The 22,732-nt window shown below is 39.8% G+C and overlaps 1 protein-coding gene and 1 long non-coding RNA gene across 4 annotated transcripts in view; one reads left to right on the forward strand and one right to left on the reverse strand.

Moving 5' to 3' along the window:
* The window catches only part of LOC129021143 (uncharacterized), a 121,814-nt gene that overhangs the window by 90,044 nt on the left and 9,038 nt on the right, over nucleotides 1–22,732 (reverse strand). For 2 of the 3 annotated variants that reach the window (XR_008495960.2, XR_008495950.2), the window contains exons 3-4: nucleotides 5,935–6,024; nucleotides 3,036–3,152 (exon numbers count right to left, since the gene is read on the reverse strand). This is a non-coding gene — a long non-coding RNA (uncharacterized LOC129021143). Of the gene's footprint in view, nucleotides 1–3,035; nucleotides 3,153–5,934; nucleotides 6,025–22,164; nucleotides 22,334–22,732 lie in introns of all 3 variants that reach the window. The other variant, XR_008495953.2, reaches the window with a different exon arrangement.
* The window catches only part of SLC9C2 (solute carrier family 9 member C2 (putative)), a 111,052-nt gene that overhangs the window by 84,413 nt on the left and 3,907 nt on the right, over nucleotides 1–22,732 (forward strand). The window contains exons 19-26 of the mRNA XM_054465775.1: nucleotides 354–405; nucleotides 2,131–2,279; nucleotides 2,964–3,089; nucleotides 5,635–5,733; nucleotides 9,329–9,496; nucleotides 17,322–17,453; nucleotides 19,973–20,158; nucleotides 21,679–21,763. Coding sequence (XP_054321750.1) covers nucleotides 354–405; nucleotides 2,131–2,279; nucleotides 2,964–3,089; nucleotides 5,635–5,733; nucleotides 9,329–9,496; nucleotides 17,322–17,453; nucleotides 19,973–20,158; nucleotides 21,679–21,763 — 997 coding nt within the window. The remainder of the gene's footprint in view (nucleotides 1–353; nucleotides 406–2,130; nucleotides 2,280–2,963; nucleotides 3,090–5,634; nucleotides 5,734–9,328; nucleotides 9,497–17,321; nucleotides 17,454–19,972; nucleotides 20,159–21,678; nucleotides 21,764–22,732) is intronic.

A 22,732-nucleotide genomic window follows, 5' to 3' on the forward strand; every position in this document is an offset into this window, starting at 1 on the left:
TCAAGACCAGCCTAGCCAACATGGAGAAACCCCATCTCTACTAAAAATACAAAAATCAGCTGGGTGTGGTCGCTCACACTTGTAATCCCAGCTACTTGGGAGGCTGAGGCATGAGGATAACTTGAACCCGGGAAGTGGAGGTTGCAGTGAGCTGAGATTGCATCACTGCACTCCAACCTCGGCAACAGAGCAAGACTCTGTCTCAAAAAATAAAAATAAAAGGAAAGCCAGAACTATACTTGGTATAATAAGTATACTTCTCAGGAATATAAGAAGAAATGCATGTTTTTCTTAATTTCTTACAGAAACTATATGAATAATAAGAAATACATGTTTTTCTTAATTTTTTACAGAAACTGTGTGAAATTTTGGAAACCAACAAACAGGATGCTGTTGAAGAATTAGGTAGGTAGTTGAAGTATCTGAGTTCTTAAAGTCACACCTTATTGTCCTATAATTTAATAAAAGAAGAACAATTCATGCTTTCATTTACTTGCTCATTCATTTATGCATTCAACAAGCATTTATTAAACACAGCTAATGGGCCAGGTATGGGAAAGCAAAGATGAGTAGATCCTGACCCTTAAACAGTGCAGAATCTTGTGGAGTGTGTGAGCATATCAATAGATAATTGAAAAAGTTAGCAGAGTCCTGTTAGTTGTTATGGGAGTGTAGAGGAAAGAATGAGAGGAGTGTGGAAAGTGTATCAAGGTGGCAAGGTCAGAGTCCTCAAGGTTAGAAGAAAAAGACATGTGAAGGTTACCTTTGACAAAATGGTTTTGTTTCATTGTTTTGTTTTTTGCAAAGATACTCTGGAATGTAGGGCTGCAATGAATGTCATTTCCTGAGTATCTACAGTCACTCCACTTTATTTGAAGCACAGAGCAGGAGCCCAGGGATTTTATGCCAAGTTTTTTGGGTCAGCTTTCCTCATGTGGGGCTGTGGGCCAGGCTCTCAGTGTGTGCAAAAGCATCTGGTAGAGGGCCCGGCATACGGAAGGCCCTTAATAAATGGAAGTTATCAGAAAAGAGAATAAAGTAAAACCATTCATATGCATAACCACATTGTAAGATGCCATATGGGGTTACACTTTCCAAATCAAAATGGAAAGAATGTGATCTAATGAATGAAAGCGTAAGTTTAGAGACAACAGATTAGAATATTTTGGCATTATCTCAGAAAACCCATGACCCATTGTTGCCATTTACATGTTGACAGATTTTTATTTCTGTGCTTTTAAAGATTAGGGGTTAGGACAGCTGCATTATATTATGTTTTAGATCAGTATGGAATATTACAAAGTTTTCTCAATTCACTACTCTAAAAGGCAGCGCTTGTTTCCATGTGGTTACTGCAACTGATGACTGAATGCTTATCATGGCAGGAACTGCTAACTATGTACATTATCTCATTTAATCCTTATAATTACTCTATGAGGCAAATACTATTATTAGAGAGGTTAATTTGCCTGAGGCCCTATGGCTAGTAAGTAGTGAGCCAGGTTTCTAGCCCAGGTGTATTTGACACTAAAACCTATGCTTTTGATCACTGCTACCCTTTTACTTTAGTGGTCAATTCATTTAGTTAAAAAAAAAAGAGTGTGTTCCTTCCATATGGCAAGCATTGTGTTCAATGTTGAATATGAAGATGAAACAGATGCAATTTTAACCTTGACTCACAGTCCAGTTCATGTCTTCTGAGGTTTACTAAAGGGGAAAGAATATGCTCCTTGATCTCAGAAAGACCCACCAGCCAAAGTCCAGGGGTACTTTCATTCTGTCATTTATTCGTCTAACCAACAAAAATTATACAATATGGAGGATGAGACAGAGAAGTAAAAATAGTAACATGATAATGTAATGAGTTCCATAATAGAGATATGGAGGAGATGCCATGGGGATAAGAGAGAGAGAGTGATTTTCTCTTAGCTGGTGGGGGAAGCCAGTTTCCAATTTTCTCATCCATAAAATAGAGTTGAAAATAACTCTTTCCTGCTGACCTCATGAGTTCTGCATGAAACTAGAATCAATATTGTGTAAATGCTTTGGAAATTATACAGTATTATACTAATATTGGTTATTGTGGTTATTACACAGGCTACTTACTGAATTTTATTTTCTTTGCTGTAGTACTCATGGAGCATGAGAGTCGTGATGTTGTCATTGCTTTGAAGACTAAACAGGCCATCCGGAATGTGATCGCTAAAGCTCTAAAAAATCTCACCTTCCTTTGTTCAAGAGGCGTTATTGATAAGCATGAAGTCATTGAGATAAATAAGGTAATTTTGCTTGATTCTGTCCGCATAATACACCAGCCTTCATGGTTACTTTAGCAGTGTGTAATAAGGAGGGAGATTGAAAAAAATTGTTTAACCACAGGTGTTAACTCTATAATCACCTTCAGCCTTTGATAATGCAAAGGACAACGAACGCCAATGCAATCCGGTACACTCCATTTGTCAAAACTACTTGATTGCAAGTAACAGAAACCAACGTGAACTAAGTTTAGTAAAGAAATGGTTGGGGGATTTATCAAAAGGACGCAGAGTACTTTATAGAACCCACAATAGCCAAGATATGTGACAAGGCCTAAGGAAGGGATTTGAACAGAGATGTAGAAAGCTTTCTAGATTCTCCATTTCCTATCAGGGTTGCCCTCTATGGCATCTTCTTTGGCTCCCCCTATAGACTCACTAGATTTTTCTGCTTCTCCATCCACTGTGTCAATTGAATTATGAAGATGATAGGTTCAATCTGAGTTAATAAGTCAGTGAAAATAGTAATAAGGGGAGACTAGGGACAAAAATGGTTACAGGAATTTAGATAGGATGAGAGAAGCTGTGAGTCAAACATCAAGGTTAAACTTGCCTAACAGTAGTTTATTTAGATTTCCTTAGTTTTTCCCTAGTGTCCATTTTCTGTTACAGGATCTGATCCCCATTATTTTGATTATTTGTTTTTAGGTACTTCTTAAAAAATTAAAAGCACTAAATAACTTTCCAAAGGCAATCCCACCGCCAACTCCTGACACATACCTTCACAACATCATTTGGCTGGAAGGTAAAGATGTTCTCATTGACTTCTTCAAGGTAAAGATTCTGTTTTCTATTCTGGCTCAGGTTTGATGATAATTATCCATTTTTTTCCACTCCCTAATGAAAGATTAACAGAAAAGCATATCACATACTGGCCAATTCAGGGAAAGCCAAAATGGAGGCCCAGGAAAGCTCTAGGAAGAATAGATCTCTTTTTGAGCCTGAAGGGCAAAGATAGTTTTTCACAATGGCTTATCCACTTATGAGTAGCTATATGTGTCTGACTATTACCAATCCCATTCTATTTTATGTTGTAGAATTCTGGACTTCTTGATGTACACTCTGGGAGAGACATTTTTTAGAGCAAGGGTCTCAAATTTAAGTTACTGCACAGACCGGGCAGATAGTGTAAAAGTAAAGCCAATTGGGCATAGTGTAATAGGGAACAGTGAGAACTGAGGTGTATTCAAGTTCATGCTCTGTCAGCTGAGGGTTGCCACAGGACTTTGAACTCTTTCAACAAATATCTATTGAATATCCTCTACATGCCAGAGACTGCTCTAGGTTTTGGGATATGGCAGTAAACAAAACAGATGAAGTCCCTACTTTCATTTTTTAATTTTTATTTTATTCTTTTTATTTATTTTTTGAGATAGAGTCTCACTCTGCCACCCAGGCTGGAGTGCAGTGGTGCGATCTCGGCTCACTGCAACCTCCACCTCCTGGGTTCGAGTGATCCTCTTGCCTCAGCCTCCCAAGTAGCTGGGATTACAGGCCTGCGCCACCATGCCCAGCTAATTTTTGTATTTTCAGTAGAGACGGGGTTTCATCATGTTGGCCAGGCTGGTCTCAAATTCCTTACTTCAAGTGATCCACCCGCCTTGGCCTCCCAAAGTGCTGGGATTACAGGCGTGAGCCACTGTGCCTGGCCGAAGTCCCTACTTTTAAAAGCTTATAGTGTATGGATGGAGACAGACAATAAACACACCAAACACATAAATATATAGCGTATCAGATGGTTGTTAAGTGCTAGAGAAAAATAAGGGGAGAAAAGGTAATACAGAGCGGCCATGGAAGGCTGCTCTAATAAGGTGACATTTGAAGAGAGATGTGAAAGAAGTGAGGGAGCAATCCAGCCAGTATGTTAGAGAAGAGCACTCCAGGCAAAGGGAGTAGTGGGTGCAAGGAGGCCCCGAGGCCGAGTGTGCCTGGTGTGTTCCAGGAGCAGCACAGAGGTCCCTGGCAGGAGCAGTGCTGGAGAGAGCACATGAAGTCAGGGCAGTTGCAGAGGGCCCGACGAACATCATGACTCTCAGGGGCCCTGGGCACTTCTGCCTTAGTGGGCCTCTTCCTCCATAAAAAAGTATTAAAAATTAGACTTTATGACTGTGTTAGTATAACAATGAATATATTAGTATTATATATTGAAACATTTTTCTCTATCTAAAACTAATTTTCCTCTTGATTCTAAAGAACATTAAAACATTGTTTTAAGTGTCTAAAAGTATTGTAGATGCAGGCACTGCGCCTGCTGATGCCTAGTGGATGGCTCCACCCTGGTCTCCATCCCTCCCTGCCTGAGACGTATACAATTTTTGCTATTACCCTAACTGCAGACATTCAGTTTGCTTCTGAATTTTGCATATATGAATCTTCTGCCCTGGAGGTCTTCAACTCATGTTATCCGAGCTATCTGCTACTCCTCTTTCAAGTCTCAGCTTAGCTGTCCTGTCTGCTGTAAAGGCCCCACCGAACAACCAAGATAGATAGGATCCTGTGGCTTTTCTGCATTTTTTTTTTTGAGACGGAGTCTCGCTCTGTCGCCCAGGCTGGAATGCAGTGGCGCGATCTCGGCTCACTGCAAGCTCCGCCTCTCGGGTTCACGCCATTCTCCTGCCCAGCCTGTAGCTGGGACTACGCGCGCCCGCCACCACGCCCGGCTAATTTTTTGTATTGTTAGTAGAGACGGGGTTTCACCGTGTTAGCCAGGATGGTCTAGATCTCCTGACCTCGTGATCCGCCCATCTCGGCCTCCCACAGTACTGGGATTACAGGCATAAGCCACCGCCCCTGGCCTTTTCTGCATTTTTTTTTTTTTTTTTAATTGTGTAGCGCCCTGTCTGTGTCTTCTTTGTCATAATTATCCCATTGGATTGTAAATATCTACCCAACATAACTAAAAGTTTTTTCTGAAGGCAGGGGAATTGTTTAGCTTACCATTATAACCCAAGCCTCAAACAGGGGCTGAAAAAAAGTTTTCATTCATTAATGTGCATATTTATTCCATAGTTATATCAGTTACTATGCTAGGTACTAATCACAAAGTCAAAGTTTGTTTGCCTGTTCCTTTATTTCTAAAAGTTGATGTGGTATATTAGCACGTTACAGTTCAGTAATAAACCAAGAATATAATTTGTGTTTTTATGCTACTTGGAAACCATTTTAGCTTTAAAATCATATATATAATATATATACACATATATAATAAAATCATATATATACATATATTTTATATATATATATAAAATATTTAGAAAAGTAGACTAGGAAGCTTTTGTGTTGACTCTCTTTTTCTTTTCGTCTTTTTTTTCCCACTCAGGAGAGAGCCAAACTTGCCTGTTTTGACTCTGGAGATATCATTTGTAAAGGAGGTGAAATGCCACGAGGAATCTACTTAATTATTTCAGGAATGGCAATTGTAAGGGACTATTGATTTTTTTTTTACTTAAAATGTATTTTGAAACATGTAATTGTAGAATAAGAATAAATTTAGATACTGAAAAAGTTTAAATTTTTAATGTGATGAAATCATTTCTACTCTGAGCATGACAGCTGAGAGGTAAATATTCAACACCTGAAATGTGCTTCCCATTCTACAAAATGCTGTGATAGTCTTTACCTATTTCTTGCAGCAATCCTGGGAGGAAGCAGGATTTTTCAGAATGTTCAGACAAGGAAATCAATACTTGGCGTGGCTTAAATTACTCACCTAAAGGAAATAGGATAAGGATCAAAAATACGGCTTTTAATCTGTCTAATGGGAGGCTTTTGTTGACCAGAGAGAGAGACAGAGAGAGAGAGAGGGAGAGAGATTTCAGTAGAGTGATGGGGACAAGAATCCTTTGTATCTGCATAACAGTAGTTTAGTAGCTGATTCCATGGGTGAGCCCCATTTTGTGAACCAAATAATTCCTAGATCCTAGATGATGGTCATAAAATGACAAATCCTTAATATGGGAAAAATAATACCCTTGGCTTTCTGGTTTTGAAACGGGTATATTAGACCTTAAAATATCATGGAATAAACTACTATAATACATAGAATACTAACACAATATAACACTTATTTACATCTGGCACTATTCTAAGCACTTTTCATTCATTCATTCACTCATTTATTCAACAAAATATTTGCTTCATTACCACCATGTGGCAGGCACTGTTAATTCTAGGCATGGGATTGACAAAACAGACACAAATTCCTGCCTTCTTGGAGCCTAATTTCTAGTAGAGGGATAAAAGGAGATGGGACAAAGAACAAAACAAATAAGTTTACAGTATGTTACAGATGATGGAGGTATGAAGAGATTAGTTGTGATTTTTTAAAAGGTAGTCAAGAAAGGCAATATAGGCTGGGCATGATGGCTCACAGCTGTAATCCTACCACTTTGAGAGGGCTAGGTGGGTGGATCACATGAGGCAGGAGTTTGAGACCAGCCTGGCCAACATGGCAAAACCCTGTCTCTACTAAAACTACAAAAATTAGCCGGGCATGATGGCACATTTCTATAATCCCAGCTACTCAGGAGGCTGAGACACGAGCATCCAAGATCCTGCCACTGCACTCCAGCCTGGGCGACAGTCTCACTCTGTCACTCAGTCTGGAGTGCAGTGACACCATCTCAGCTCACTGCAACCTCTGTCCCTTGGGTTCAAGCGATTCTCCTGCCTCAACCTCCCAAGTAGCTGAGATTACAGGATTACAGGCTCGCACCACCACGCCCATCTAATTTTTGTGTTTTTAGTAGAGATGCGGTTTCACTAGGCTGGTGTTGAACTCCTGACCTCAAGTGATCCGCCTGCCTTGGCCTCCCAAAGTGCTGGGATTACAGATGTGAGCCACCAAACCCGGCCAACAACCTATTTTTTACATGAGAAAACTGATGAGCAGAAAAAAAATAATTCACTTGGCCCCAACTACACATACTCAGAGGCCAAAGATTACTTTAAACCCATGTAGTCTGTCTCCAGTATCCATGTGCTTAGCCATTACACTATACTCCCATTAGAATTCTAGGAAAAACACACTGCTGCCAGTATTTATGAAATATGGCAAGTCCAATACTTAAAAGCTGCAACTTGCTGTAACATGTTTCTTTGGGGATTTTCCTGCTGTGACTGGACTAGCTAAGCCTTCTTAAACTATAGTCCAATAATGTCTGGTCTGAAGAGGTTATATTAGTACTCCTTTGATACCATAACAAATTACCACAAATTTAGTGGCTTAAATATATTATCTCATGGCTCTGTAGGTCAGAAATCCAATGGGTTCTGCTGATTTCACTGCTTGGGTCTCAAGAAGCTGAAATCAAGATGTCAGTAGGGCTGTGTTACCTTCTGGAAGCTCTAAGGGCAGAATCTGTTTCCAGGCTCTTTGAGGTTGTTGGCAAATCTAGTTATTCTTTACAGCTATTGAAGAGAAGTCCCTGCTTCTTCAAGGCTGTCAGCTGGAGCCCACCTTGAGCTCCTAGAGCTTCTCTTTCGTCCTTGCATGCAGGTCCTCACATCTCAGAGCAAGCAAAGGCATATGGAATCCTTCACACATCTCTCTCTGATGGACTCCCTTCTACTTGCGAGGGCTTGTGTGATTACAGTCCCCCCCAGTATTCCCGTCTGTTGTTTAATCAAATACTAGTCTGGTACAGCTGTGAAGGGACTTTGTAGATCTTTTTAAGGTCAGCTGATTAGTAGCCTTAACTCCATAAATCATCTTTTTAAGGTCAGCCAATTAGCAACCTTAATTCCACTACAAAGTCCCTTCACTGCAGTCCCTAGATTAGTATTTGGTTGAACAACAGACAGGAATCTTGGGTGGCCTCCTTTAGAATGCTGCCTACCTCAAATGCCATCATCTTTTCTTTGTTTGCAAAAAGCAGAGGCATTCTTCGTTGCTCAAAGATCCTTTGAATTGCATTCAAAATTACAGCCATTAAAAAAAAATTCAAACTCCTCTGGAAGCATGAATGCCTTTAAAAGTCTGAATGCTAATTGCTGGGAGAGAATGACCTTTTGCTTCCTGTTTCCTGTGTCTTGAACAAGAACCTTCCTCTTTGATGTTTACAGCTAAACTTCCTGAAAAATTCTGTAATCCTTCTAATCCCAATTCTTTCAGCTTCCCCCTAAAATCTGATACTGCACTTCTTTCTCCAGTTATGCCTACCAGTTATTTTCTTGAAGTAACTCAACCATCCTATGTTCATCCTAAAACATTTTCCTGTTGATATTGCATGGTAATTTTTCTTAAGCATTTCAAAAAGAGACAAGGCTTTCATTAACATCATGGCTTGGTTTGGAGGCATATTAATTCATCATATCTGATTTATGTGCCCATGCAATCAAAAGTTATTTCCACCTGATGAATTAGCCCATTGCGGTAAGAATATCTAATGGACTCAATGAGTGATTGCATTAGTTGCATACTATAATTTCCAGTTTTGGTGGGTTTTTTTTTTCTTTGAGATGGAGTCTCACTCTGTTGCCCAGCTGGAGTGCAGTGGCATGATCTTGGCTCACTGCAACCTCTGCCTCCTGGGTTCAAACGATCCTCCTGCCTCAGTCTCCTGAGTAGCTGGGACTACAAGTACGCATCACTATGCTTGGCTAATTTTTGTATTTTTTTTTAGCAGAGACTGGGTTTCACCATGTTGGCCAGGCTGGTCCCGAACTCTTGATCTTGTGATCCGCCCGCCTTGGCCTCCCAAAGTGCTGGGATTACAGGCGTGAGCCACTGCGCCCAGCCCTGGTGGGATTTTTATATAAGACAGGTATAAGTAGAAAGTTGTAAATAGGGGTCATCTGTAAAACTAAAGATTAGAAAAAAATCCTTGCCTTGGGGAGTTGAAATGTTAAAGAAATCATGATTTTTTTTTCTTAAGCCTAATTCTTCTTTCACACCTGACAGGAGATCTTTGCCTTCCATTGGAAAGTTGTAAGAAATAGTGGGAACTCCTATGATTTGATCAAAGGGTTTTTAATTTTTTCTTTCCCTTTGCACACTTTTTTTCCCTTTGCAGTTGCATAGTTTATCTCCTACCTTTGGAATAGAGAGTAGCCAAAGGGCTGATAGAGGGTCCAGAGTTGTGTTTACAGAGTTCTGTACTACTGGGGACATAATTGGAGAGCTAAGCTGTCTGCTTAAGCGTGAAATTGAATATACCATCATCTGTGAAACTAGTTTACAGGTAGGAAAATGGTTCTGTCATGAGTTATTAATTATTCCTCAAGTAAATAAAAAATACCAGCATCTTTTCTTTTTTGGGGTTTTGACATCTTAGTCACCCAACCAGCTATTGGGAGGTAACATAGCTGAAAAGGCAGATTTAGTGTCTCACATGCCAGGCTCTGCCAAGCTCCACTGCATCCTGCCTAAGGGAGTAGTTATTTAACCTCCTTAAGTCTCAGTGTCCTTGTTTATGAAGTAGAGAGAATACCAACCTTTTGATGTTATGAGGATTAGGAAAACATCTACGTAAAATACCTGACACATATAGGTGCTCAATAAATGGTCACCATTATGACAACAGTGTTTTTAAAGAATATTTATTTGTTTTTAAAACAACTCCTTTAAAAAGTGGGCAAAAGATATGAACAGATACTTTTCAAAAGAAGACATACATGTGGCCATTAAGCATATGAAAAAAAGCTCAACATCACTGATCAATAGAGAAATGCAAATCAAAACCACAATGAGATGCCATCTCACACCAGTCAGAATGGCTGCTATTAAAAAGTCAAAAAGTAACAGGTGCTGGAGAGGTTGTGGAGTAAAAGGAACAATTACACACTGTTGGTGGGAGTATAAATTAATTCAACCATTGTGGAAGATAGTGTGAGATTTCCTCAAAGACCTAAAGACAGAAATACCATTGACCCAGCAATCCCATTACGGGGTATATACCCAAAGGAATGTAAATCATTGTATTATAAAGACACATGCACATGTATGTTCACTGTAGCACTATTCACAATAGCAAAGATGTGGAATCAACCTAAATGCCCGTCAATGATAGAGTGGATAAAGAAAACGTGGTACATATATACCATAGAATACTATGTAGCCCTAAAAAAGAGTGAGATCATGTCTTTTGCAGGAACTGTGGATGGAGCTGGAGGCCATTATCTTTAGTAAATTAATGCAGGAACAGAAAGCCAAATATCACATGTTCTCACATATAAGTGGGAGCTAAATGATGAGAACACACAGACACAGAGAGGGGAATAAAACACACTGGGGCCTATTGGAGGGTGGAGGGTGGGAGGAGGGAGAGAATCAGGAAAAATAACTATGGGTACTAGGCTTAATACATGGGTGATGAAATAATCTGTACAACAAACCCTCATGACACAAGTTTACCTATGTAACAAACCTGCATATGTACCACTGAACTTAAAAGTTAAAAAAGGAATATTTGTTTGTTTTTAAACTTCCTTCTATGTTTCATTTGCCAAGTAAGAAGTTATCTATTCAACACCTAAGTGTCCTGACATTTCACTAGGTGTGGGGAATTCAAATAGAAATGAGCCAAAGACCAAGGGACAAAGTGGTTCGTTAAATGGGTCCTGCTCCCTGTGCCACCCAACTGGGTGATACCCTCCAATAAGGGTTATCAGACACCCTATACAGGAGGGTTCCTACTGGCATCAGGTCAGTGCCCCTCAAGGTCAGAGATCCCAGAGGAAGGAGCAGGCACCCATCTTTGCTGTTCTCCAGCCTCCTCGAGTGACATCTCCAGGTGTGCGAGCAAACCAGATGAATAGGGCCTGAAGCAAATCCCCAGCAAACTGCAGCAGCCCTACAGAAGAAGGACCTGATCATTGCAAGAAAAACAGAAAGCAACAACAACAGCATCAACAACAACAAAAAAGTCCCCACAAAAACCTCATCCAAGGGTCAACAGCCTCAAAGATCAATATTAGACAAACTCATGAAAATGAGAAAGAATCAACAAAAAAACACTGAAAACTCAAAAGGCTAGAGTTTCCCCTATAAATGATTGCAATGCCTGTCCAGCAAAGGCACAGAACTGGATGGAGGATAAGATGGACGAATTGACAGAAGAAGGCTTTGGAAGGTGGGTAATAACAAACTCTGCTGAGCTAAAGGAGCATGTTCAAACCGAATCTAAAGAAGCTAAGAATCTTCATAAAAGGTTACAGGAGCTGCTAAAGAATAACCAGTTTAGAAAGGAACACAAATGACCTGATGGAGCTGAAAAACACAGCATGAATACTTCATGAAGCATGCACAAGGATCAATAGCTGAATCTATCAAGTGGAAGAAAGGATATCAGAGTCTGAAGACCATCTTGCTGAAATAAGGCATGCAGAGAAGATTAGAGAAAAAAGAATGAAAAGGAACAAACAAAACCTCCGAGAAATATGGGACTATGTAAAAAGAACAAACCTATGATTGATTGGAGTACCTAAAGAGACAGGGAGAATGAAACCAAGTTGGAAAACACACTTCAGGATCAGGATGTTATCCAGGAGAACTTCCCTGACCTAGCAAGGCAGACCAACATTCAAATTCAGGAAATACAGAGAACACCACTAAGATACTCCATGAGAAGATCATCCCCAAGACACATAATCATCAGATTTCTCCAAGGTTGAAATGAAGGAAAAAATGTTAAGGGCAGCCAGAGAGAAAGGCCAGGTCACCTACAAAGGGAAGCCCATCAGACTAACAGTGGACCTCTCCGCCGAAACCCTACAAGCCAGAAAACAGTGGCGGCCAATATTCAACATTCTTAAAGAAAAGAATTTTCAACCCAGACCTTCATATCCAGCTAAACTAAGCTTCATAAAAAAAGGAGAAATAAAATTCTTTCCAGACAAGCAAATGCTGAGGGATTTTGTCACCACCAGCCCTGCCTTGCAAGAGCTCCTGAAGGAAGCACTAAATATGGAAAGGAACAACTGGTACCAGCCACTGCAAAAACACTCCAAATATATAAAGACTAATGGCACTGTGAAGAAACCGCATCAACTATTTTGCATCAACTATTTTGCATAGTATGCAAAATAACCAGATAGCATCATGATGACAGGCTCAAATTCACACATAACAATATTAACCTTAAATGTAAATGGACTAAATGCCCCAATTAGAAGACACAGACTGGCAAATTGGATAAAGAGTCAGGACTCACTGGTGTGCTACATTTAGGAGACTCATCTCACATAGGCTCAAAATAAAGGGATCGAGGAAAAATTACCAAGCAAATGGAAAACAAAAAAAAAGCGGAGGTTGCAATACTAGTCTCTGACAAAACAGACTTTAATAAAGATCAAAAAAGACAAATAAGGGCATTACATAATGGTAAAGGGATCAATTCAACAAGAAGAGCTAGCTATCCTAAATATATATGCACCAAAGACAGGAGCACCCAGATTCATAAAGCAAATTCTTAGAGACTTACAAAGAGACTTGGACTCCCACACAATAATAGTGGGAGACTTTAACACCCCACTGTCAATATTAGATCAACAAGACAGAAAATTAACAAGCATATTCAGGACCTGAACTCAGCTCTGGATCAAGTGGAACTAATAGACATCTACAGAACTCACCACCCCAAATCAACAGAATATACATTCTTCTCAGTGCCACATGGCACTTATTCTAAAATCAACCACATAATTGGGAGTAAAACACTCCTTGGCAAATGCAAAAGAACTGAAATCATAACAAACTGTCTCTCAGACCACAGTGCAATCAAATTAGAACTCAGGGTTGAGAAACTCACTCAAAACCATGGAAATTGAACTACATGGAAATTGAACAATCTGCTCCTGAATAACTCCTGGGTAAATAATGAAATTGAGGCAGAAATCAAGAAGTTCTTTGAAACCAATGAGAACAAAGAGACAACATACCGGAATCTCTGGGACACAGCTAAAGCAGTGTTAAGAGGTAAATTTATAGCACTAAATGCCCACATCAGAAAGCTAGAAAGATCTCAAATCAACACCCTAACATCACAATTAAAAGAGCTAGAGAAGCAAGAGCAAACAAATCCAAAAACTAGCAGAAGACAAGAAATAACTAAAATCAGAGCAGAAATGAAGGAGATAGAGACACAAAAAACCCTTCAAAAAATGAATGAATCCAGGAGCTGATTTTTTTGAAAAAATTAACAAAATAGACCGCTAGCTAGACTGATGAAGAAAAGAGAGAGAAATCAAACAGACACAATAAAAAATGATAAAGGGGATATTACTACTGACCCCACAGAAATACAAACTACCATCAGAGAATAAACACCTCTATGTAAATAAACTAGAAAATCTAAAAGAAAAGGGTAAATTCTTGGACACATACAGTCTCCCAAGACTAAACTAGGAAGAATTAAAATCCCTGAATAGACCAAAAATTAGTTCTGAAATTGAAGCAGTAATTAATAGCCTGCCAACCAAAAAAAGCCCAGGACCAGGTAGATTCACAGCCAAATTCCACCAGAGATACAAAGAGGAGCTGGTACCATTCCTTCTGAAACTACTCCAAAGAGTTGAAAAGGTAGGACACCTCCCTAACTCGTTTTATGAGGCCCGCACCATCCTGATACCAAAACCTGGCAGAGGCACAACAACAACAACAAAAAGAAAACTTCAGGTCAATATCTCTGATGAACATCAATGTGAAAATCCTTAATAAAATGCTGGCAAACCAAATCCAGCAGCACATCAAAAAAGCTTATCCACCACAATCAAGTTGGCTTCATCCCTGACATGCAAGACTGGTTCAACATATGCAAATCAATAAACATAATCCATCACATAAACAGAACCAATGACAAAACCACATGATCATCTCAATAGATGCAGAAAAGGCCTTCAATAAAATTCAAATCCCTTCATGTTAAAAACTCTCAATAAAGTAGGTATTGATGGAACATATCTCAAAATAATAAGAACTATTTATGACAAACCCACAGCCAATATCATACTGAATGGCAAAAGCTGGAAGCATTTCCTTTGGAACCTGGCACAAGACAAGGATACCCTCTCTCACCACTTCTATTCAACATAGTATTAGAAGTTCTGGCTAGGGCAATCAGGAAAGATAAAGAAATAAAGATATTCAAATGAGAAGAGAGGAAATCAAATTGTCTCTGTTTGCAGCTGACATGATTCTATATTTAGAAAACCCCATTGTCTCAGTCCACAAACTCCTTAAGCTGATAAGCAATTTCAGCAAAATCTCAGGATACAAAATCAATGTGCAAAAATCACAAGCATTGCTATGCACCAACAACAGACAAGCAGAGAGCCAAATCATGAATGAACTCCCATACACAATTGCTACAAAGAGAATAAAATACCTAGGAACACAGCTAACAAGGGATGTGAAGGACCTTTTCAAGGAGAACTACAAGCCACTCCTCAAGGAAATAAGAGGGGACACAAACAAATGGAAAAACATTCCATGCTCATGGATAGGAAGAATCAATAGAGTGAAAATGGCCATACTGCCCAAAGTTATTTATAGATTCAATGCTATTTCCATCAAACTACCATTGACATTCATCACAGAATTAGAAAAAACTATTTTAAATTTCATATGGAACCAAAAAAGAGCCCACATAGCCAAGACAATCCTAAGCCAAAAGAACAAAGCTGGAGGCATCATGCTACCTGACTTCAAACTATACTACAAGGCTACAGTAACCAAAATAGCATGGTACTGGTACCAAAACAGACATATGGACCAATGGAACAGAACAGAGGCCTCAGAAATAACCCTACACATATACAACTATCTGATCTTCGACAAACCTGATAAAAACAAGCAATGGGGAAAGGATCTCCTATTCAGTAAATGGTGCTGGGAAAACTGGCGAGCCATGTGCAGAAAACTGAAACTGGACCCCTTCCTTACACCTTATACAAAAATTAACTCAAGATGGATTAAAGACTTACATGTAAAACCCAAAGTCATAAAAACCCTAGAAGAAAACCTAGGCAATACCACCCAGGACATAGGCATGGGCAAAGACTTCATGACAAAAATGCTAAAGGCAATTGCAACAAAAGCCTAAATTGACAAATGAGATCTAATTAAAGAGCTTCTGCACAGCAAAAGAAACTATCATCAGAGTGAACAGGCAACCTACAGAATGGGAGAAAATTATTGCAATCTACCCATCTGACAAAGGTCTAATATCTGGAATCTACAAGGAACTTAAACAAATTTACAAGAAAAACCCCATCAAAAAGTGGGCAAAGGATATGAACAGACACCTTTCAAAAGAAGACATTTATGTGGGCAACAAACATATGAAAAAAGCTGAACATCACTGATAAGAAAAATGCAAATCAAAACTGCAATGAGATACCATCTCACACCAGTCAGAATGGCAATTATTAAAAAGTCATGAAATGGGCCAGGCACGGTGGCTCACGCCTGTAATCCCAGCACTTTGGGAGGCTGAGGCAGGCGGATCATGAGGTCAAGAGATAAAGACCATCCTGGCCAACATGGGGAAACCCCACCCCTACTAAAAATACAAAAACTAGCTGGGCATGGTGGCACACCTATAGTCCCAGCTACTCAGGTGGCTTAGGCAGGAGAATTGTTTGAACCCAGGAGGTGGAGGTTGCAGTGAGCCGAGATGCACCACTGCACTCCAGCTTAGTGACAGAGTGAGACTCTGTCTCAAAAAAGAAAAAAAAAAAAAAAAAAAAAGAAAAGAAAAAAAATCCAGGAAACAATAGATGCTTGTGAGGCTGTGGAGAACCAAGAACGCTTTCACACTGTTGGTGGGAATGTAAATTAGTTCAACCATTGTGGAAGACAGTGTGGTGATTCCTCAAGGACCTAGAACCAGAAATACCATTTGACCCAGCAATCCCATTACTGGGTAAATACCCAAAGGAATATAAATCATTCTACTATAAAGACACATGCACATGTATGTTTATTGCAGCACTATTTACAATAGCAAAGACATGGAACCAACTTAAATGCCCATCAATGATAGACTGGATAAAGAAAATGTGGTACATACACACCATGGAATACTATGCAGCCATAAAAAGGAATGAGAACATGTCCTTTGCAGGGACATAGATGAAATTGGAAGCCATCATCCTCAGCAAACTTACACAGGAACAGAAAACCAAACACTGCATGTTCTCACTCATAAGTGGGAGTTGAACAATGAGAACACATGGACACAGGAAGGGGAACGTCACACACCAGGGCAATTTGGGGATTGAGGGGGTGAGGGGAGCCAGAGCATTAGAATAAATAGCTAATGCATGGGGAGCTTAAAACCTAGATGACATGTTAATAGATACAGCAAACCACCATGGCACACGTAGACCTATGTAACAAACCTATGCATTCTGTACTTGTATCCTGGAACTTAAAGTAAAATAAAATAATTTAAAAAAAAAAAGAAATGAGCCAAAGAATTCTCAATCTTTGGAGACTATCTGATGCAAAAGAGCAGGATCCAGAGTCTTAAGGGTGTGTGGAGTGGAAGGAAATGTTGTTTTAGCTATTTCATGTCATTTCATTTTTGGAAGAGGAGAGAAGGCATGAGTTTAGTCATAAGGCTGAATTGAATTCACTGAACTTCGTGTAACTTGAATCTGAAAGTGTATCTTTTTTATTCATCTAAACTATTTGCCTTTGGAAACAAATACTGTGAATGAGCTCATGTTATCTACCATGATAATAAAAATAGATAAGTTCATATGGCTTAGTTCCTGAATCCTGGACTTTGGGCTCATGAGCCGTATCCTTCATTATATCTATTGACTGATATACATTTTTCTGGTCTCTTATTAAAGTCTATAGCTTTAATCACACCATACATTTTATCATCTTAGCAAACAACCATTTTCACAATACAAATGCTTCTAAATGACAAGGGTATCATAATTATGCTAGAATTGATAGTTTTTCTGAAGGTTAAATCTGCAGGCATCTTGTTTTTTGATGGTCTTATAATTTAGTTCCACATCAAGCTGCTATGGCCTGGTTCCTTTTTGTTTCAGGCCTGCTTTATCTCCCTGGAGGATTTATATGAAGGCTTCGATGCCTTCTGGCCATCTCTGGAATATAAAATATGGCTAAAGCTTGCTCTCAGTACTGCCTATCAGTATTTTGAATCAAGTCTTATTGATGAGGTAAGTTACGTGATTAAAATATTAATAAATTGAATTTTTATGCATTGTATTTTTTACAGAATTTATTTCATATTTTTGAGACAAAAATAGAAAGGAAATTTGTGTTTGATTTTTTTTTTTTTTTTTTGAGACAGAGGCTCACTCTGTTGCCCAGGCTGGAGTGCAGTGGTGCAGTCTCAGCTCACTACAACCTCTGTCTCCCAGGTTCAAGCAATTCTCATGCCTCAGCCTCCCAAGTAACTGGGATTATAGGTGCCTGCCTCCACCCCCAGCTAATTTATTTTATTATTAGTAGAGACAGGGTTTCACCATGTTGGCCAGGCTGGTCTTGAACTCCTGACCTCAAGTGATCTACTCACCTCGGCCTCCCAAAGTGCTGGGATTATAGGCGTGAGCCACCATGCCTGGCCCTGTGTCTGATTTTCTAAAATGAGATTGCTAGAATTTTAACTGCTCTCTTATCCTGAGTTCCTACAGGTTGTCAATCCTTTTGTCACAGCTAATTTTCCCAAGCTACTTGCAATCATTTCTAAAAAAAAAAGAAGGTAGATTTAGCAAATTCAAAATAGGTAGATCCCCCCTGAACCAAGCATAGTGTTAATCAGAATGTGTTAACAAACGCTCTGTCTGTATTTATTATTGCCTACTCTGCCGATGTTAATATAAGTCTATAAATCTCCTGCCTTTTCAAAATCTTTGTGGAGGTGACTGAGCCTCTCTCATGGACTTCCCCTCCAAAGAGTAGTGGTTCAAGTTTGTCTCTGGACAAGCACAATTTACAGTCTCACATTTGTATCCTATTTAGTAACTATTGGAACCCTTACTAGCTAGTGAGTCAGGAACTGGGGAAGTGAACTGGGAAAGATTGAAAGTTCAGTAATATTCACTGAACTGAGCAACTGGATATAAATAAACATTGGGTTAAAAAATGAGTGTGTCATACAAACCAGTCAGGTTTCTTTTACTTTATTGCAATAATAACTTTCAGAAAAATTTTAGCAAAGGGATAAGGGGATTGGAATTCTTCTCTTTTCCTTTTACCTTGCCTTTTCATGAGAAGTGGGACAAATTTAGAGCCTAGTATGAAACTTCAGGGGTGAGAATTAGGACCAATGGATAGAAACTGTATGGACTCAGACTTGACTCAATAATAAGGTGAATGTCCTTTACATTTTTTTAATTCACAAGCAACACATATTCATTATATAAATGAGAAAGTACAGATACAAAACATTAAAAAAATTGTATTTATTATTAAATAGAGAATCTCTATTTAATACTTAGTTTCTTTCTTTTTTTCATTAAAGAACTAGCCAATTAAGATTTTTTTTCCCTCTAAATCACAGAACTCAAAATGTATATGCATTTTAAAATCAAACCAAAACAGCTGATTTTTTTTTAGATTTTCTGGTTGTGAAATACTAGATAAATTTGCTAACTTTTAAATGTTTTTGTTCCCAGTTGTGCTGGTGCCCTCAGCAAATAAATGTATGATTCGCCTGTCAGTGACTGAGATTCAAGGACTGGCTCACGTAGTTGTGCCCTGCATGGGGGTGGAGATATTTAGACTGAGCTGACAGCCCTGTCAGGGCCCTGTGCAGGAGATTCCTACTGTTGGGCTGATCTCTAAATTCCTGGGTTAGTTTGCAAGCACGGCTGTAACAAAGTACCACAAACTGGGTGGCGTAAAAAAAAAAAATGCATTGTTTCACAGTTCTGGAGGCTAGAAATTAGAAATCAAGGTGTTGGGAGGATTGGTTCCTACTGAGGGGCTGTGAGGGAGAATCTGGGCCAGGCCTCCCTCCTTGGCTTATAAATGGCTGCCTTTATATTCACGCGGCGTTCTCCCTGTGTGCAAGTCTGTGTCCAAATTTCCCCTTTTTATAAGGACACTAGTTGTTCAAATTAGAGGCCCAACCTATTCCAGTATGACTTCATCTTAACTAATTGCATCTGCAATGACCCATTTCCATAAGGTCACATTCCAGGATACTGGGAGTTAGGACTTCAGCATAAGAATTGGGTGGGAGGTGGTGTGTGTGTGTGTGTGTGCACAATTCAACCCCTAATAACTCCCTCCCAGTTCTGAAGTCTATGACTCTGAGCCTTGAAGTATAGCTCAGACTCTAGCTTGCTTTGTTTTGGCTTTGTGTTATTCCTATTCACCTGTCAAGTGGAAAGTAAGCTTACTTCTAGGTGAAACTCTGAATCTTTTAAGACTCTGAGTCTTGTGCAAATAGAAATCTCCTGAGTCATAGCCGACTACCCTGCTGTGGCTGAGAGCTCACAATTTAGGGCTGGGCAACAGTATCCAGGGCCCATTAACAGCATAAACACTTGGAATTTAGAAATTTGTCAGAGGCCATTCTGAATGCTAAATAAATCCTGTCTGTTGGTGCCAGGGGCTGTGTGCCTTCTGACACCCTCAAATAATTCAGATAGATCAGTGAATCTGTTTTCTTCTTGATACCATCTGTCAGTTTGTATGACTTATTTTCTAAAATGCAATTTTATTGTAGGACTTAAGGTTTCAGAAGTGTGTGATGTTCAATCAAGCATATGTGGAAACTTTATCAAGCTATAGTGACATGACTATTGATAATATGACCATGAAATTTGTTATCATTGTGTATGGCAGTGTAATTGATACTAAGACAGAGGAACCATATTTTGCACCTTGCATTATACCTACAACCTGTGAGCAGGTAAGAAGTATCATTTCTAAGGAGTCTCTTGCTTTTCATCGTGCTCCAAAAGTGACTTTAAAACTCAACTGACCACCTTAAAAAGAAATTTAACCTGGAATGACCCTGTAGTTCTTACTTGCCTTTTACAAACAGTAAAAATGAACCGAGGGCTTCTGTGTACTGTAATACAGGTGCCCTACACAAGGGTGTGCCCAAGGGACAGGGAGCTGGACTCTGCCTGCTGTTTGCTTGCCACGCCCTTTGCCCTGGCATGGGGCTGTGCCAAAGGAAGGATGAGATGCAGTAAGTTTTCCCTAGTTTACACCAAGGCAATGATGCCGTGTTCTAGCATAGCTCTGGAAGTATCTGCACTGGTTGACAAAAAAGGAGTAGAGTAGGGGCCACATCACTTTGTTGACACGTTAGGGGCTATGGGCACTTGATAGTAGATCCTGGGCCCTGGGCCTCAGCATTCCGTACCTCTGTAAAGACAAAGGAAGTGTGACCACCTAGGACATAACAGGGCATGGGAAAGGTAGAAGCAAAGTCCCTAATGGCCCAAGCTGCCTGCCACTGGGCAAAGGAATGGGGAGGACCCAGAGGCCATGGGAAGAGCTGACATCTCTTTAAATCTGGGAGTAAGTTTCTCCCTTATGGGAGAGACCTTTTCTGCCAGTTCAGACTGTGAAAAGTCATTATGAAAATTTGTCCTGGAAAAATTGGTAAACCTAAAATGTGAATTTTCTTCTTTCAAAACATTCTTATTTTGTACCTTTCATCAATTCAGATGATGAAGGTAATTTAAATATTTTTAATAGAAAATTAAAATCTTGTTTAGCTTTGAAACAAAGGATGGAGGTAAGAGGCAAGGAGGCAACAGGAGTAATACTGCAGCTTAGTTTCTTAAGAGACCAGGGTTTGGAGTCAGGCACACTTAGGCTTAAAACTTGACCCCTGTGCCTACTTGTACTTGAGCTTAGGTAAGTTGCTTAACCTTTCTGACCCTCAGTTTCCTTCTTAGTAAGATAGGGATAAGGTCAGCAGCTATCTTATCGGGTTATTGTGAGGATTAAATGAGATAATATGTGGAAATCTAAAAATGATAGTTACAATGATGACTTGTTTGATGCTGGCATTCTGAGAGGCAGATTTTATGGCACATGGGACAAATGGTCTAAGAAAGGAAGACAGTCTTGCCATCCGGGGAATGCTGAGCCTTGAGCCCTTGAGCATCAGTGTAGGAGTAAAAGTAGCTTACTGGATGCTGGGGATTCCCTGCTTTCCAAACTGGTAATTTCCAGCCTAGTTATGAGTAAGGTGTAGAAATTTCCTCTCTGGTGTCTAAATATGCAAGGACAATTTGTTGGTCTAAGACTTCTCAACATCAAAGAGGATTTGAAATTTAGAATATAGAGCCAAGATTGAAGACCCAGCTTTAGGCTTTGGCTTATTTTTTATACTCTTTGGAAAGATTAGGAAGCAGCCAGGTTAGAGATCAAAGAATGCTCTTTTGACTAATTTTGACTTTTCTCCTCTAGGTTCAGGGAACTTCTGATTTAAGCAAGCTGCTGATAATCCAAGCATCTGAGCTTACCCAAAGAAATAGTAACACCAATGTCATGGGTAAGGGGTAGACCTTTAGTGGTAGGAAAACTATTGAGAAGGAACTTCAATACATGTAAAATTCCTTTAACTCTAAGAAAGTGATTTGAGAGGGCACTATGTGGGTTTATCATTAGTCCCCATCCTTGGGCCCACCCTGGCTGCCACATTGCCCTGGGAGGTCACATATGAGAGACTTCCAGACCCTAAAATCCAGGTGGCTCCTTCCTCTGCCATGTCCCTCCCTCCATACACTAGTCAGGGGAGAGCAGCTTCTGCGGTGCACTCTGTTGCTGCCCTGGTAGGCTGCAGCCACATGGTGCTGGCAGTGCAAGAATGGGGAGGGAACAGACTCTTTCACAGGAACCCAGGTATGGGGAACTGGTTTGCTCCCAGCAACTGAAGGGAATAGGGAAACTTACCCATGCTCAGTGAGTATTCCAAACCATGGTCACAGCTACAAGTCAAATGACTTGCCTTGAGTATGCCTTGATAGTCACTGAGTAGTTATAGTTACGTTTATTAGCATCCAACTGCATGCATCATGGTGCTAAGCATTATACAGAGAAGACCTGATAGGAAGAGCTTGCTCTAGAAAAAAACACACACAAGATCTTTCATCTTGTGCTCAGCATCCCTGCCCTCCCAAGCCCAATGACAACATTCTCCCAGCTGCCCCAGCTTGAGGACACACTCTAGGTTTGTAACTCTAACTTGCACCATCCCAGTGTTTACAATTCATGTGATCCATCAGTTTAGATATTATGCAATTCTTAATGGATCGTTGCTTTGGGGGGAGGATTTACATGATTTCAAATTGTGTGCGAAGAGTGAGGTTTTCTCAGTGTCTTATATCTCACTATTTCTCAATTGCATGCTTTTTATAAAATGCAGCCCCACTGTGTGCTGGGTACTGTGCCAAGTGCCAATTGGTGAGTGAGCCAGATAAGGTGTTTGCCTTCATAGGGAGGAGAGATAGATATTCAATAA

The sequence above is a fragment of the Pongo pygmaeus genome, chromosome 1 (assembly GCF_028885625.2).
Source record: "Pongo pygmaeus isolate AG05252 chromosome 1, NHGRI_mPonPyg2-v2.0_pri, whole genome shotgun sequence".
Classification (NCBI taxonomy): Eukaryota; Metazoa; Chordata; class Mammalia; order Primates; family Hominidae; genus Pongo; species Pongo pygmaeus.